The following is a 12065-nucleotide window of genomic DNA, read 5'->3' on the forward strand; positions in this document are numbered from 1 at the left end:
TTTATGTGAGTATGGAAATGTAGTTTATGTGAGTATGGAAATGTAGTTTATGTGAGTATGGAAATGTAGTTTATGTGAGTATGGAAATGTAGTTTATGTGAGTATGGATATGTAGTTTTTGTGAGTATGGACATGTAGTTTATGTGAGTATGGAAATGTAGTATTTGTGGGTATGGACATGTAGTTTAATGTAGTTTATGTGAGTATAGAAATGAAGTTTATGTGAGTACAGACATGTAGTTTTTGTGAGTATGGATATGTAGTTTGATGTAGTTTATGTGAGTATAGAAATGAAGTTGATGTTAGTATGGAAATGTAGTTTATGTGAGTATGGAAATGTAGTTTATGTGAGTATGGACATGTAGTTTATGTGAGTATGAAAATGTAGTTTATGTGAGTATGGTAATGTAGTTTTTGTGGGTATGGACATGTAGTTTAATGTAGTTTATGTGAGTATAGAAATGAAGTTTATGTTAGTATGGAAATGTAATTTATGTGAGTATGGAAATTTAGTTTATGTTATTATGGAAATGTAGTTTATGTAAGTATGGAAATGTAGTTTATGTGAGTATGGTAATCTAGTTTTTGTGAGTATGGACATGTAGTTTAATGTAGTTTATGTGAGTATAGAAATTAAGTTGATGTAAGTATGGAAATATAGTTTATGTGAGTATGAAAATGAAGTATATGTGAGTATGGAAATGTTGTGTATATGAGTATGGAAATGTAGTTTATGTCAGTATGGAAATGTAGTATATGTGAGTATGGTAATATGTAGTTTATGTGAGTATGAAAATGTAGTTTATGTGAGTATGGTAATATGTAGTTTATGTGAGTATGAAAATGTAGTTTATGTGAGTATGGAAATGTAGTTTATGTCAGTATGGAAATGTAGTTTATGTGAGTATGGAAATGTAGTTTATGTGAGTATGGAAATGTAGTTCATATGAGTATGGATATGTCCTTGACAATGTTGTACAGTCTACAAATTTACAGATGGACAGACACACAATCTGATTCCAGTATATATCCCCCTCCCCCAGAAAAGCTAAGGGGGATATACTGGAATCAGGTGTCTGTCTGTCCATCTGTCTATCTGCAGTCTGTGCAATTTTGTCCGGTGAACTCCTCCTAAACAACTTAACAGATTTTGATAAAATGTAAAATTTGGTACACAGAACCTTGACATAAAGGGGAGTTGAGTAAACTGTATAGGGTTCTGCAATGTCCCCTATTTATGGAGTTATTACTAAATTTGTGCAGCGGAGGGTATTAGTCAACATATTTATTGCTCGCTAAATGATGATGTCATAATATTAACTTGCAAGTGCAGGTAAAATGTGTAATTATGCAAAATAGGCATTATTGTTAATTTAAAATGTGTAAAATTAATATTTGTATCCCAACCTTTGCAATTATCTAAACCTGGATTTTCAAATTTTTTTCTCTCTCTAAAAGGAGTATTTAGAGACATTAAAGTTTTAAAGTGAACTAAAGTAAATGTAACAGTGTAATTTGTATAAACTAGATGTCACTGGGCCAGCATATATATTTGGCCGGTATAGCAAGGTCTCCAGATTATACAGGGTCCCAGTTTTAATTACTATAGGTTAAGGTAGACCGTCCCTTCTGGTTTCCTCTCATAGATTTCGTTCATTTTTTGATATTTTGATTTTAGGTATACCCTGATCACAAAAACCGCATAAAAATCATATGTCACCGAGTTAATTTTTCTTCCAGGGTTGTTTAAAGATATGTACAAATGACTTAACAATCCAGATTTTAAGGATTTTTAAACAAATAATATTTCCTCCCTGTGGCTTCCCTTAACATATAAATAATATGCCTGTAGCATGTTCATACCTTCAGTAGGTGATATAGAATTCATAACTATATCAAATAAGCTGGGTTTTCCACAATCAAACGAAATATCGTTATTTTAAAATTAAGTCCGGACCCAATTTTAGTGAAAAATTGCATCAAAATAGTCATGTTTTTCTTTTTCTTTTTATCTGAAAAAATGATCCCAAGAAAAATCGATTTTTTAGAATTTCCATGAAGATTGGCTTATTTGCAATACGAAAAGCCAATAAAAAAAGTATACCTCACTATCAAATGTTTCATCTTGATGTATGGAAATGTAGTTTATGTGACATGATATGTGATGTGGAAATTTGCCGGCATATGCATGAGTTTTGGAAATGTAGTTTAAGCGTTTGGATAATGTATTAATGTAGTTGTTTATGTGATATCCTGTTGAGTGTGGAACATGTAGTTTATATGAAAAAGTTTCAATGAAATAAAGTATGACATGTAGTTTATTGAGTATTGAAATTAGTTTGTTGTTGAGAATATGAAATTTTGAATATGGAAAATGTTCTAATTATGAATGGACATGTTGTTTAAATATAGGATGGAAATGTAGTTTATTTGTATGAATATTGTTTTAAGTAAAATGAAATTAATGTAGTATGTATATGTGTGATATAAATGATTATGTCAATCTGAGTACCAGTATGAGTATAATGTGTTTATGTGAGTGTTGTAATTTAGTTTTATTGTAGAAAAAATATTTGTAGTTGGAAATTTGTTTATGTTTTAGAAAAAGGTAAATATTTATATTTAATTTCTTTTTAGCCCAAACAGTGGGTTTTAATTTGTTCTCTGCATCTTTTCCTTGTAATGTAAAAACTGATTCTGAGAAATATGCCTTACTAATTACAATTTTTTATAGACAATGGATTTAAATTCTCAGTGAATTTTTGTTGCTATTTGTTTTTGCTTATGATAAATCTGATAATAAAAAGTCTTTTTTGGCTAGCATTAATCTTATCAGTCAGATTACCTAAAACACAATTTTTTTAAAGGAAAAAATGCATGTTTAAAGAAGTTCAAGATGGTCAAAAGCTGAAATCTACATTATAATATAATTTCAACAAACCCCTTAAAAGTATATGTCAAAGGCAGACTTTACTGTTTATCAAATAACTTTAACTTTGATGAGCTTGGAAATCATAGTTAATGTTTTATGGAAATGTAGTTTATGTTTAATGAAATAAAAGTAAAAATGATATTAAATGTTAGTTTTGTCTAAATAGTAAATCTTTTATATGGAAATGTAAATTTTGAAATTTGAAATGTAGGAAATAAAATATGGTTGATGTAGTTTATATTGAGTATAAAAATACTACAGTTTCATGGAAAAAGCCTTTAAATGAGTATGTAGTAAAAATCCACCCAATATCAAGTGAGTTTATGTGATATGGATATTTTATGTACCGGTATGTCACAGTTTGATGAGTATAATGTAGTTTATGTAGTACTAGAAATGGGTAGATATAAGTATTGAGTTTGTCATGGCCTGACGTAATAATGAATTTATGTGAGTATGTAATGTCAGGATTTTGTCGGGACGTCAACAAAAGGGTGAGTATGCTGGATTCTAGAACACATGTAATTTGTTTTTGTGAGTATAAAATGTAGGTTTAAAATCTTTATGTGATAAGAAGTGAGTCTGTTAGATTTGCGATCATCTGAAATGAAATCTTATTGAAACTGGTTTTCAAAATACTAATTTTTGCTTTCCAAGGCTTGCAAGAAATGTAAAAAGTATTTTTAGAATTTCGTTTCATAAAATCTCAGATGAAATAAACACTTGTTTAAGATCCTGCATGGTATTTCAAGATTCATGATTTCTTCTGGTTGTTCCGGATAGTGGACAATGGCAGACATGTAGTTGAAATGTAGTTTTATGTGAGTATGGAAATGTAGTTCATATGAGTATGGGATTGCATATGAGTATGGATATGTCCCTTGACAATGTTGTACAGTCTACAAATTTACAGATGGACAGACACACAATCTGATTCCAGTATATATCTCCCTCCCCCAGAAAAGCTAAGGGGGATATACTGGAATCAGGTGTCTGTCTGTCCATCTGTCTATCTGCAGTCTGTGCAATTTTGTCCGGTGAACTCCTCCTAAACAACTTAACAGATTTTGATAAAATGTAAAATTTGGTACACAGAACCTTGACATAAAGGGGAGTTGAGTAAACTGTATAGGGTTCTGCAATGTCCCCTATTTATGGAGTTATTACTAAATTTGTGCAGCGGAGGGTATTAGTCAACATATTTATTGCTCGCTAAATGATGATGTCATAATATTAACTTGCAAGTGCAGGTAAAATGTGTAATTATGCAAAATAGGCATTATTGTTAATTTAAAATGTGTAAAATTAATATTTGTATCCCAACCTATGCAATTATCTAAACCTGGATTTTGGCCGGTATAGCAAGGTCTCCAGATTATACAGGGTCCCAGTTTTAATTACTATGAATTAAGAAAGAAAATGTCATATTTTTCCAGATTAGACAAGTGCTTAAATTGATATAACAAGTTATAACTGTATATAACCATTTCTAATAAATCTTTCAACTTTTGAAGGTTGCTTGGGATAAATGTGGGATACGCCGGCATTCATGTTTTGATATCTGCAGGTAAGCGTTTTGATTAATATCAGTTGTTACTTTTATTTCCTGTGACACAGTAATATGCAAGTGCTCAATATATAAATCATGACTGATTGTTTTTTTGTTTTTTGTTGTTAAGCAGATAACTTGAATATATGTTCTAATTAGATAATTCTTGTTTTCAATATAGGAGGTCTTTGCTGACTATATTGTTGTTAACAAAACTGTAAAATGGATCAAGTTTGATAATTCAATCTGAGTACCAGGGTATGTGTGTAATTTTGTATTATGTTAAAACATTTTCTTTTCAGGTTTATAGAAAAAGGTAAATATTTATTTAATTTCTTTTTAGCCCAAACAGTGGGTTTTAATTTGTTCTCTGCATCTTTTCTTGTAATGTAAAACTGATTCTGAGAAATAGGCTTACTAATACAATTTTATATAGACAATGGATTTAATTCTCAGTGAATTTTGTTGCTATTTGTTTGCTTGATGATAAATCTGATAAAAAGTTTTTTGGCTGGCACTAATCTTATCAGTCAGATTACCTAAAACACAATTTTTTTAAAGGAAAAAATGCATGTTTAAAGAAGTTCAAGATGGTCAAAAGCTGAAATCTACATTATAATATATTTCAACAAACCCCTTAAAAGTTGTCAAAGGCAGACTTTACTGTTGTCAAATAACTTTAACTTTGTGAGCTTGTTAGAATCATAGATTAGATGTTTCAGCAAATAAAGTTTATTAAATGATAGTTTTGTCTAAATAGTAAATCTCCTTATGCCAAATAAATTTTGAAATTTGAAATTAAGGAAATAAAATTGGGTTGATTAAATTTCTATTGCTTAAAAATACTACAGTTTTCATATCAAAGGCCTCTAAATCCTCATGCAATCCACCCAATATCAAGTGACTTCGCCCGTATAATATTTATGCGTACCGGTATGTCACTTGATAAAAAATTAATATACTAGAACTATGGGCTAGATATGTTCAGCTTGATGTCATGGCCTGACGTAAATAAGCATTGAAGTGACGTCAGGATTTAAGGACGTCATGACAAAAGGGTGGTGTCTGCTGGAGTCTAGCAACACATTTTGTTCCCTTAAATTTGGCCTGACGTAAATAAGCATTGAAGTGACGTCAGGATTTAAGGACGTCATGACAAAAGGGTGGCGTCTGCTGGAGTCTAGCAACACATTCTGTTCCCTTAAATTGTAGGTTGTAAAATCTTTATGTGATAAGAAGTGAGTCTTTAGATTTGCGATCATCTGAAATGAAATCTTATGAAACTGGTTTCAAAATACTAATTTTTGCTTTCCAAGGCTTGCAAAAAATGAAAAGTATTTTTAGACTCGTTTCATAAAATCTCAGATGAAATAAACACTTGTTTAAGATCCTGCATGGTATTTCAGATGACATGTACGACTATGATTTCTTCTGGTTGTTCCGGGATAGTGGACAATGGCAACCATTTCCTGTGACCAATTCCAAAAATATTGAAGAAAAGTATGGAAAATGCCGAACCATGAATTTAACGCTTGGAGAAAAAGGGTTAGTAGAAAATTTCTTCTGCAGTCTCAATTACTTAAGGCAAGGACAGACAGAGCTATAGACAAAATCTAAGTTTTAAATTATTACAAAGTTACATCACTCTTTCTCGGAAAGTACTGATTAAGAAGTGACTTTTCTGAAATTTCATTAGAACAAAGACCTTTATTAACACCTCCCAGCGATCTGATTAAAAGTGGACTTAGTAGCGAGGTGGTCATAATTCTGAAGTTGACCAGATTCTATCCGTTTATAAAATCTCAATCTCTTCTATTTTACTTCTAAACTGCCTTTGGTCCCTATGTAGAATGTATAGGAAGAAGGAAAGCAAGGAAAAAATCAGAAGAAAATAAAATCATACTGTGAACCAACTTTTCCTTGAATTTCACTATCCAGGTGCATTCACGATCCAAGTACATTTGTGATCCAAGTACATTTATGACCCAAGTACATTCACGATCCAAGTACATTCATGATCCAAGTAAATTCACAATCCAAGAACATTCGCGATCCAAGTACATTAGCGATCCAAGTACATTCACAAAGGTTTATTTCAGCATTTTAGTATTTCCAGTCAATTTCATTTTCGCAAATGTTAACTTTCAGGAACTTGTATTGAAATGGAAGTCGTGAAATTAAGTAGCTGCAAAAGAAAGTTGGTTTACAGTATTGAGACTATTCAGTGATGGACTCCTTGTAACACTATATGTATCTACATTTATATACTAGACAAAGATTCCTGCAGCAATACCTACAGTGTTTTCTCCTCTCATTATTTAGATAAATTTTATTTGAATTAGATCTTTATTAATGATACATTTATTCAATTCAGATGAGCTATACATTAAATTTAGCTTAAATCAAATCCCACCTGGCAATGATGCTATTTCTACACTTCAGAATCAGTTAACTATAAAATGTCAGAGATGGTTTCTGATTGGCAGATAATTCTATTCATATATGGTAATGGTGTTGCTATCTGAATATGACTTGTTATATTTAAATATCTACCTTGTATGATCTTCATGGTAGATTCTCATCCAGATAAGTAGACATTACTATTGGTAACAGATTTGTATTTCAATCAGATAGACAAGCTACATATGATCTATCACCATGGTAACGATGTTTTAATTGATGACATTAATATTCATTTTAAAGATACCGGTTGATGTTCAAAGACATGAAGATGAGACTCACCAGTAATCAAATCCCAGGCGCTTTTAATCCTGTTTTCCGACAAGGTATCAAAATAATGTACTTTTTTATGTTCCTTATATAATAATAGCAGTACTCATTACCAGTTTAACAATTTTAAAATATTAAAAATAGATATAAAACTTATCTGATAAAAGAAACAGACTTGAGGATAAATCATAAAGATTGATATTTGTTTCAGATATGTAAATTGCAACTTTTCCTTTATTTAACATTATAATTTACAAAAGAATTAACATTAGCTATATTTTTTAGCTGTGCTGCCAACATGAGATGAGACCTCAGCATGCATATAAATTTGGAAACGAGAGGAGGAACTTTGGTGCTGGACTGTTTATAGCTGTTCTATCTATAACAGCATTACAAGTAATGGCTTGAAATAGTCTCACCAAGACTGAATTGTCTGGCTTCAGTGATGTCACCAAGACTGAATTGTCTGGCTTCAGTGAAGTCACCAATACTGAATCGTCTAGCTTCAGTGATGTCACAAAGACTGAATTGTCTGGCTTCAGTGAAGTCACAGACGTACAAAGACTGAATTGTTTGGCTTCAGTGATGTCACCAAGACTGTATTATTTGGCTTCATTGATACCTCCAACGCAGAATTGTTTGGCCTCAGTGATGTCACCAATACTGAATTGTCTGGCTTTAGTCATTTCACCAAGACTGAATTGTCTGGCTTCAGTAATGTCACCAAGACTGAATCGTCTGGCTTCATTGATAATTCCCAAGACTGAATTGTCTGACTTCAGTATTTCACCAAGACTGAGTTGTTTGGCTTCATTGAGTTCACCAAGACTGAATTGTCTGGCTTCGTAATACCTCCAAAACTGAATTGTTTGGCTTCAGTATTGTCAACAAGGCTGCATTGTAAAACTAATTTTGCAGGCTTCAGTAATATAAGCTTCAAGATGGATTTTGATGGTCTTTACCCTTGTTTTTTTTTGTTATTTGAAGTGATTTTACTACAACACTGTATATAACTAGGTGATTCGCTTATTACATATACAATGTAGAATAGTTCCTCACAGTTTTTTAATTTCATGGTGAGTGATACAGGCCCTCTGGGCCTCTTGTTTAATTTCGTGGTGTAAAACTCCGCAACTTATTGTTTGGGACTTATTCACATGGAATTCTTTTTTTAATTTTTTTTTCTAGCTTTGAAAGTGACAATTACCTGACAAAAATTTGATTAATATGTTAAAAAAAATATTATTTATGACAAACGTAAGGTATTAAATTGTTCAAATCTTGGCGACTTGGTAAACAGCAAAATTAAATACAGCGCAAATATTAGCAACCATACAACAAGATGTTTCAGCAATAGAAATTTACTCCACCACACTGCTCTTATCGCTGGAGTATTTACATGTTATTGGATTAGAATGATTTGTCTCTAGCATATCTGTGATAATGTTTTTGTGATGTTTTTAAAGTATTTTTGTATGTGTACAGTTACTGTAGTAAATAATCTGAGAATGATGCTAGGGTGCATAATTGTCTTACTGGTACCTATATGTTAAGTTATACATTATGAAAGTATAATAATATATTAAATTCATATGTGATAATTATCACTATTTAGCTCACCTGCCTGATGGACTGCAGATTTTTGGCTGTAGTATGGTTCTGACATTTTGCCACTTAAATGTTGAGTTTGCTACAATAGGCTTATATAAGCATGAAATATGTTAGAATAGCCCTCTCGATAGTTTCAGAGACCTAACATCTTGGTCCATGGCATTATTGTTTTAGATATACAAATTCTTCTCTAGGAATTTGACAGGTGAGCAATGTTGTTAGATCTGGCCCATTTCATTACAAATGTAGACTTACATGTATAACTTTATTGTCTCATGCGTGTATTATAATACCATTATGTTTAATTGATCTTACCATTCCCATTTATTCAATGTGCAATATTAATGGTCTTGATATCAGATTGAGGTGCCATCTAATCAAAACACTAACTATCATGTTTGAAGTTTGTCTTGTACTATGTCTGAGATGTTATTTTCGAGCAGAAAATTACCTGATCCTCGTTGGATGTCATTGGTGATTTCTGCCAAAGAATGATTTATAAGTTAACATAGAGAGAGAGGAGACAGAAATAAGATAGAGGAGAAAATGTTGGGAGAGAGAGAGAGAACGCGCGATGGGAGAGGAGGGAGTGAAGGAATGGTGCTTGCATGGTTTGAAAAGAAACTTCATAGATTGCAAGAGGAATGTTTTAATAGATATATGTATTGTTACTTAAAAGTGGTCGCTACCTATGCATTGTTCAAAATAAATTAGAATGTAATAAACGAAATATTGCATATGAGGTCGTCGTGATCCAGTCCTATCATTTGAGGGTTGTGAATGACTTGCGGCATTTGTATTCATACACTGACCCACCATTTTGGTCAAATACTCCACTTGGCGACTGAGTTCCTTAATGGTGTTATGGCTATCAACTTCGAACTCCTCCTTCTGGACTGCTGCCAGAACATGAACAGGCCTAGAATAATCCGTCTGTCGCCATCCAGAAGCCTCACCGAGCTTGTCCTGAGTTAAAGCGGTCATAATATCTTTAATTGCACCTGCACCCACAAACAAGCGTAGCTTATCTGGCAATCCGCTAATAAACTTCCCCAAAATCTCATTGTCTGGTTTGCCAAGTATAATGCCCTTTTCCATTACATTATAATGAAAATCTTCGATTGGCTGACCAGCTGATAATGTAAGGTTTGAAAAATTCTCCATTTCAAGAAAGAGTGATGGGTTTTCTCCACTATTGAGAAAAAAAATTGTTCTGAAAGCTGTCTATACACATTCCCAAGTCTTGTCTGTTAATGTGTTAAAACCACGACACAGCTGGTCTACGTAAGTGTAAATGAAAGGCAGCTACTTTTCGAGAATCTTGATTCATTGAGTCATTCAAGTTCAGGAATTGAGCATATCACTTAAACTGGGATAGAAATTTTGATGCATTTTCTTGGGGATACCCAGATAATGTGTCGCACACCACTTAGTTTACTAGCCATAGTATTTACACCAATGTCTTTTGACGATGTTATACATTTAACACGGCTGTTACTATCCAATGGGGACAATGATCTTAAATGTGTTAAATTGTCTATAGATAACCCTTTAAATCAGTTTTCTAACTGTTCTACAACTGGAGTTCGTAGACTGTTAACTATGGATCCCGGTGATGACGTGTTGGTAAAAGGTAAAGGTTTTACAAAATTTGGTGACAATATATCAGAACATCTGTCCGTTGTATATGAAAGACTCTGGTTCAAGGAAGCATCGCAGTTTTCCATGTTATGTACCAGTCACACATTATCCATATTTTTCCCGCTCAACCATCGTGCGGCTGACCACGTGCACGTGGGAAAAAACATCACACCACCACGATTTCCAATCAATGTTATTTTCAGTTAAAAGTCACTGTCATACAATAATGGAAAGCACACATTATTCATTGATGTTTTCAATACCTCAAGACTTCGGATTATCCACCATGTGATCGGGGAATTATTATATATTTCAATATTTTAGATGCGCACACAAAACACTACAGCTTCTTCTTGATCTCCGTTTTCTTTATGAGACTTCTCTAGAAAAGAGTTCCAAACATATCGTAATAAATGCCGCATGGGACTATTCAGTAGGTCAATTAGTGACAAGAAGCAAACAATCACTTTTAACATCTTCACCCATTCCATATACACAACACTGACTTCTGTCTCCAAATGGTACCAATTAAGTCTTCTTTCTAAAACCGTGAAGTTTCTTCTAAACCTTAGTTTAGTACATGTACTAGCCCTATTGGTGACTGAAACACCGACACGTTCCAGCGTGCTATTTTCCAGATTAAGCATAACACAAAAGAGGCATAAAGCTACCTGTATGCGTGTTTGGTCATCCTCTACCCATAGACTGCCAGGCCGGTACATTTCACACACCACTTGGCAAGAATCACGAGGAGAAACTACGAAACTGTCGCATGCGACAACTTGAACGTTGGTCTTGCATTTTGGAATCATATGAGTATTCGAAATCAGTTTGGTTCTCACCTTTTCAGATGGGACAAGACATCAGTCATCAGATCCCCATTTTGTTGATGTGTGTTTCGAGACGACGTGTGTGGCCATGCCGAAGTTCCTAAGACAAATTATGTGTTCCCATCACTACACCACCAGCACGCATGTCAATCGATAACGATATGGGATCTTCCCATCGTACGACATCCCCTATCATCTCAAACGAGAGGAAACAAAGCTCCTTGTAAGGGAACGAGTCATTTACTTCATTTACTCCGTCGTCTACCGGCACCGTTTATCCTTCTAATGTTGATCAACATCGGGATCGATTCTTCCCCGCAATCTGATGTCCGAGACATCTCCAGTTACCATCATCTTAAATTCGATTCTCCTGCCACCATATTTGACAAAGCCATCACGCCTTCTGTTACGGTTCCTGCAACCTCGACACTTTGCCACATGTGGTACAGTGTAGTTCCATCCCCTGTGTCGATCCAGACATGTGACCATCACAAAGAAACCAACTAGACAGTGCTCTCGGCACAACAAATAACGATTGCACACATCAATGCATAGGATTGCCCTAACATCCGGCTATCCTGCAAGCATTAACATTTACACTTACACTTCAAAGACTTTATTATACTGATGTATTTTTCACACTACTGCCCCGGATTTGAACTACAGTAGATATGATAAAGGTAACAGTCGGGTGTTTGTGTGAAATAACCTTCTTAAATATCGATATCCTTTCCAGTCAGAAGAATGAGTTTCAGAATGCGTACTAAAACAG

The 12065-nt window shown here is 33.5% G+C and overlaps 1 protein-coding gene across 1 annotated transcript in view; it reads left to right on the forward strand.

Annotated features, from left to right (window-relative positions):
• The window catches only part of LOC138333425 (uncharacterized), a 28637-nt gene extending 19073 nt beyond the window's left edge, over window positions 1-9564 (forward strand). The window contains exons 17-21 of the mRNA XM_069281795.1: window positions 4447-4499; window positions 4784-4797; window positions 5888-6026; window positions 7185-7267; window positions 7497-9564. Of these exons, the coding sequence (XP_069137896.1) occupies window positions 4447-4499; window positions 4784-4797; window positions 5888-6026; window positions 7185-7267; window positions 7497-7513 (306 nt within the window). The 3' untranslated portion in view covers window positions 7514-9564. The remainder of the gene's footprint in view (window positions 1-4446; window positions 4500-4783; window positions 4798-5887; window positions 6027-7184; window positions 7268-7496) is intronic.
• Window positions 9565-12065: the final 2501 nt, after the last annotated feature.

Source organism: Argopecten irradians, chromosome 10, assembly GCF_041381155.1.
Source record: "Argopecten irradians isolate NY chromosome 10, Ai_NY, whole genome shotgun sequence".
NCBI classification, from domain to species: domain Eukaryota; kingdom Metazoa; phylum Mollusca; class Bivalvia; order Pectinida; family Pectinidae; genus Argopecten; species Argopecten irradians.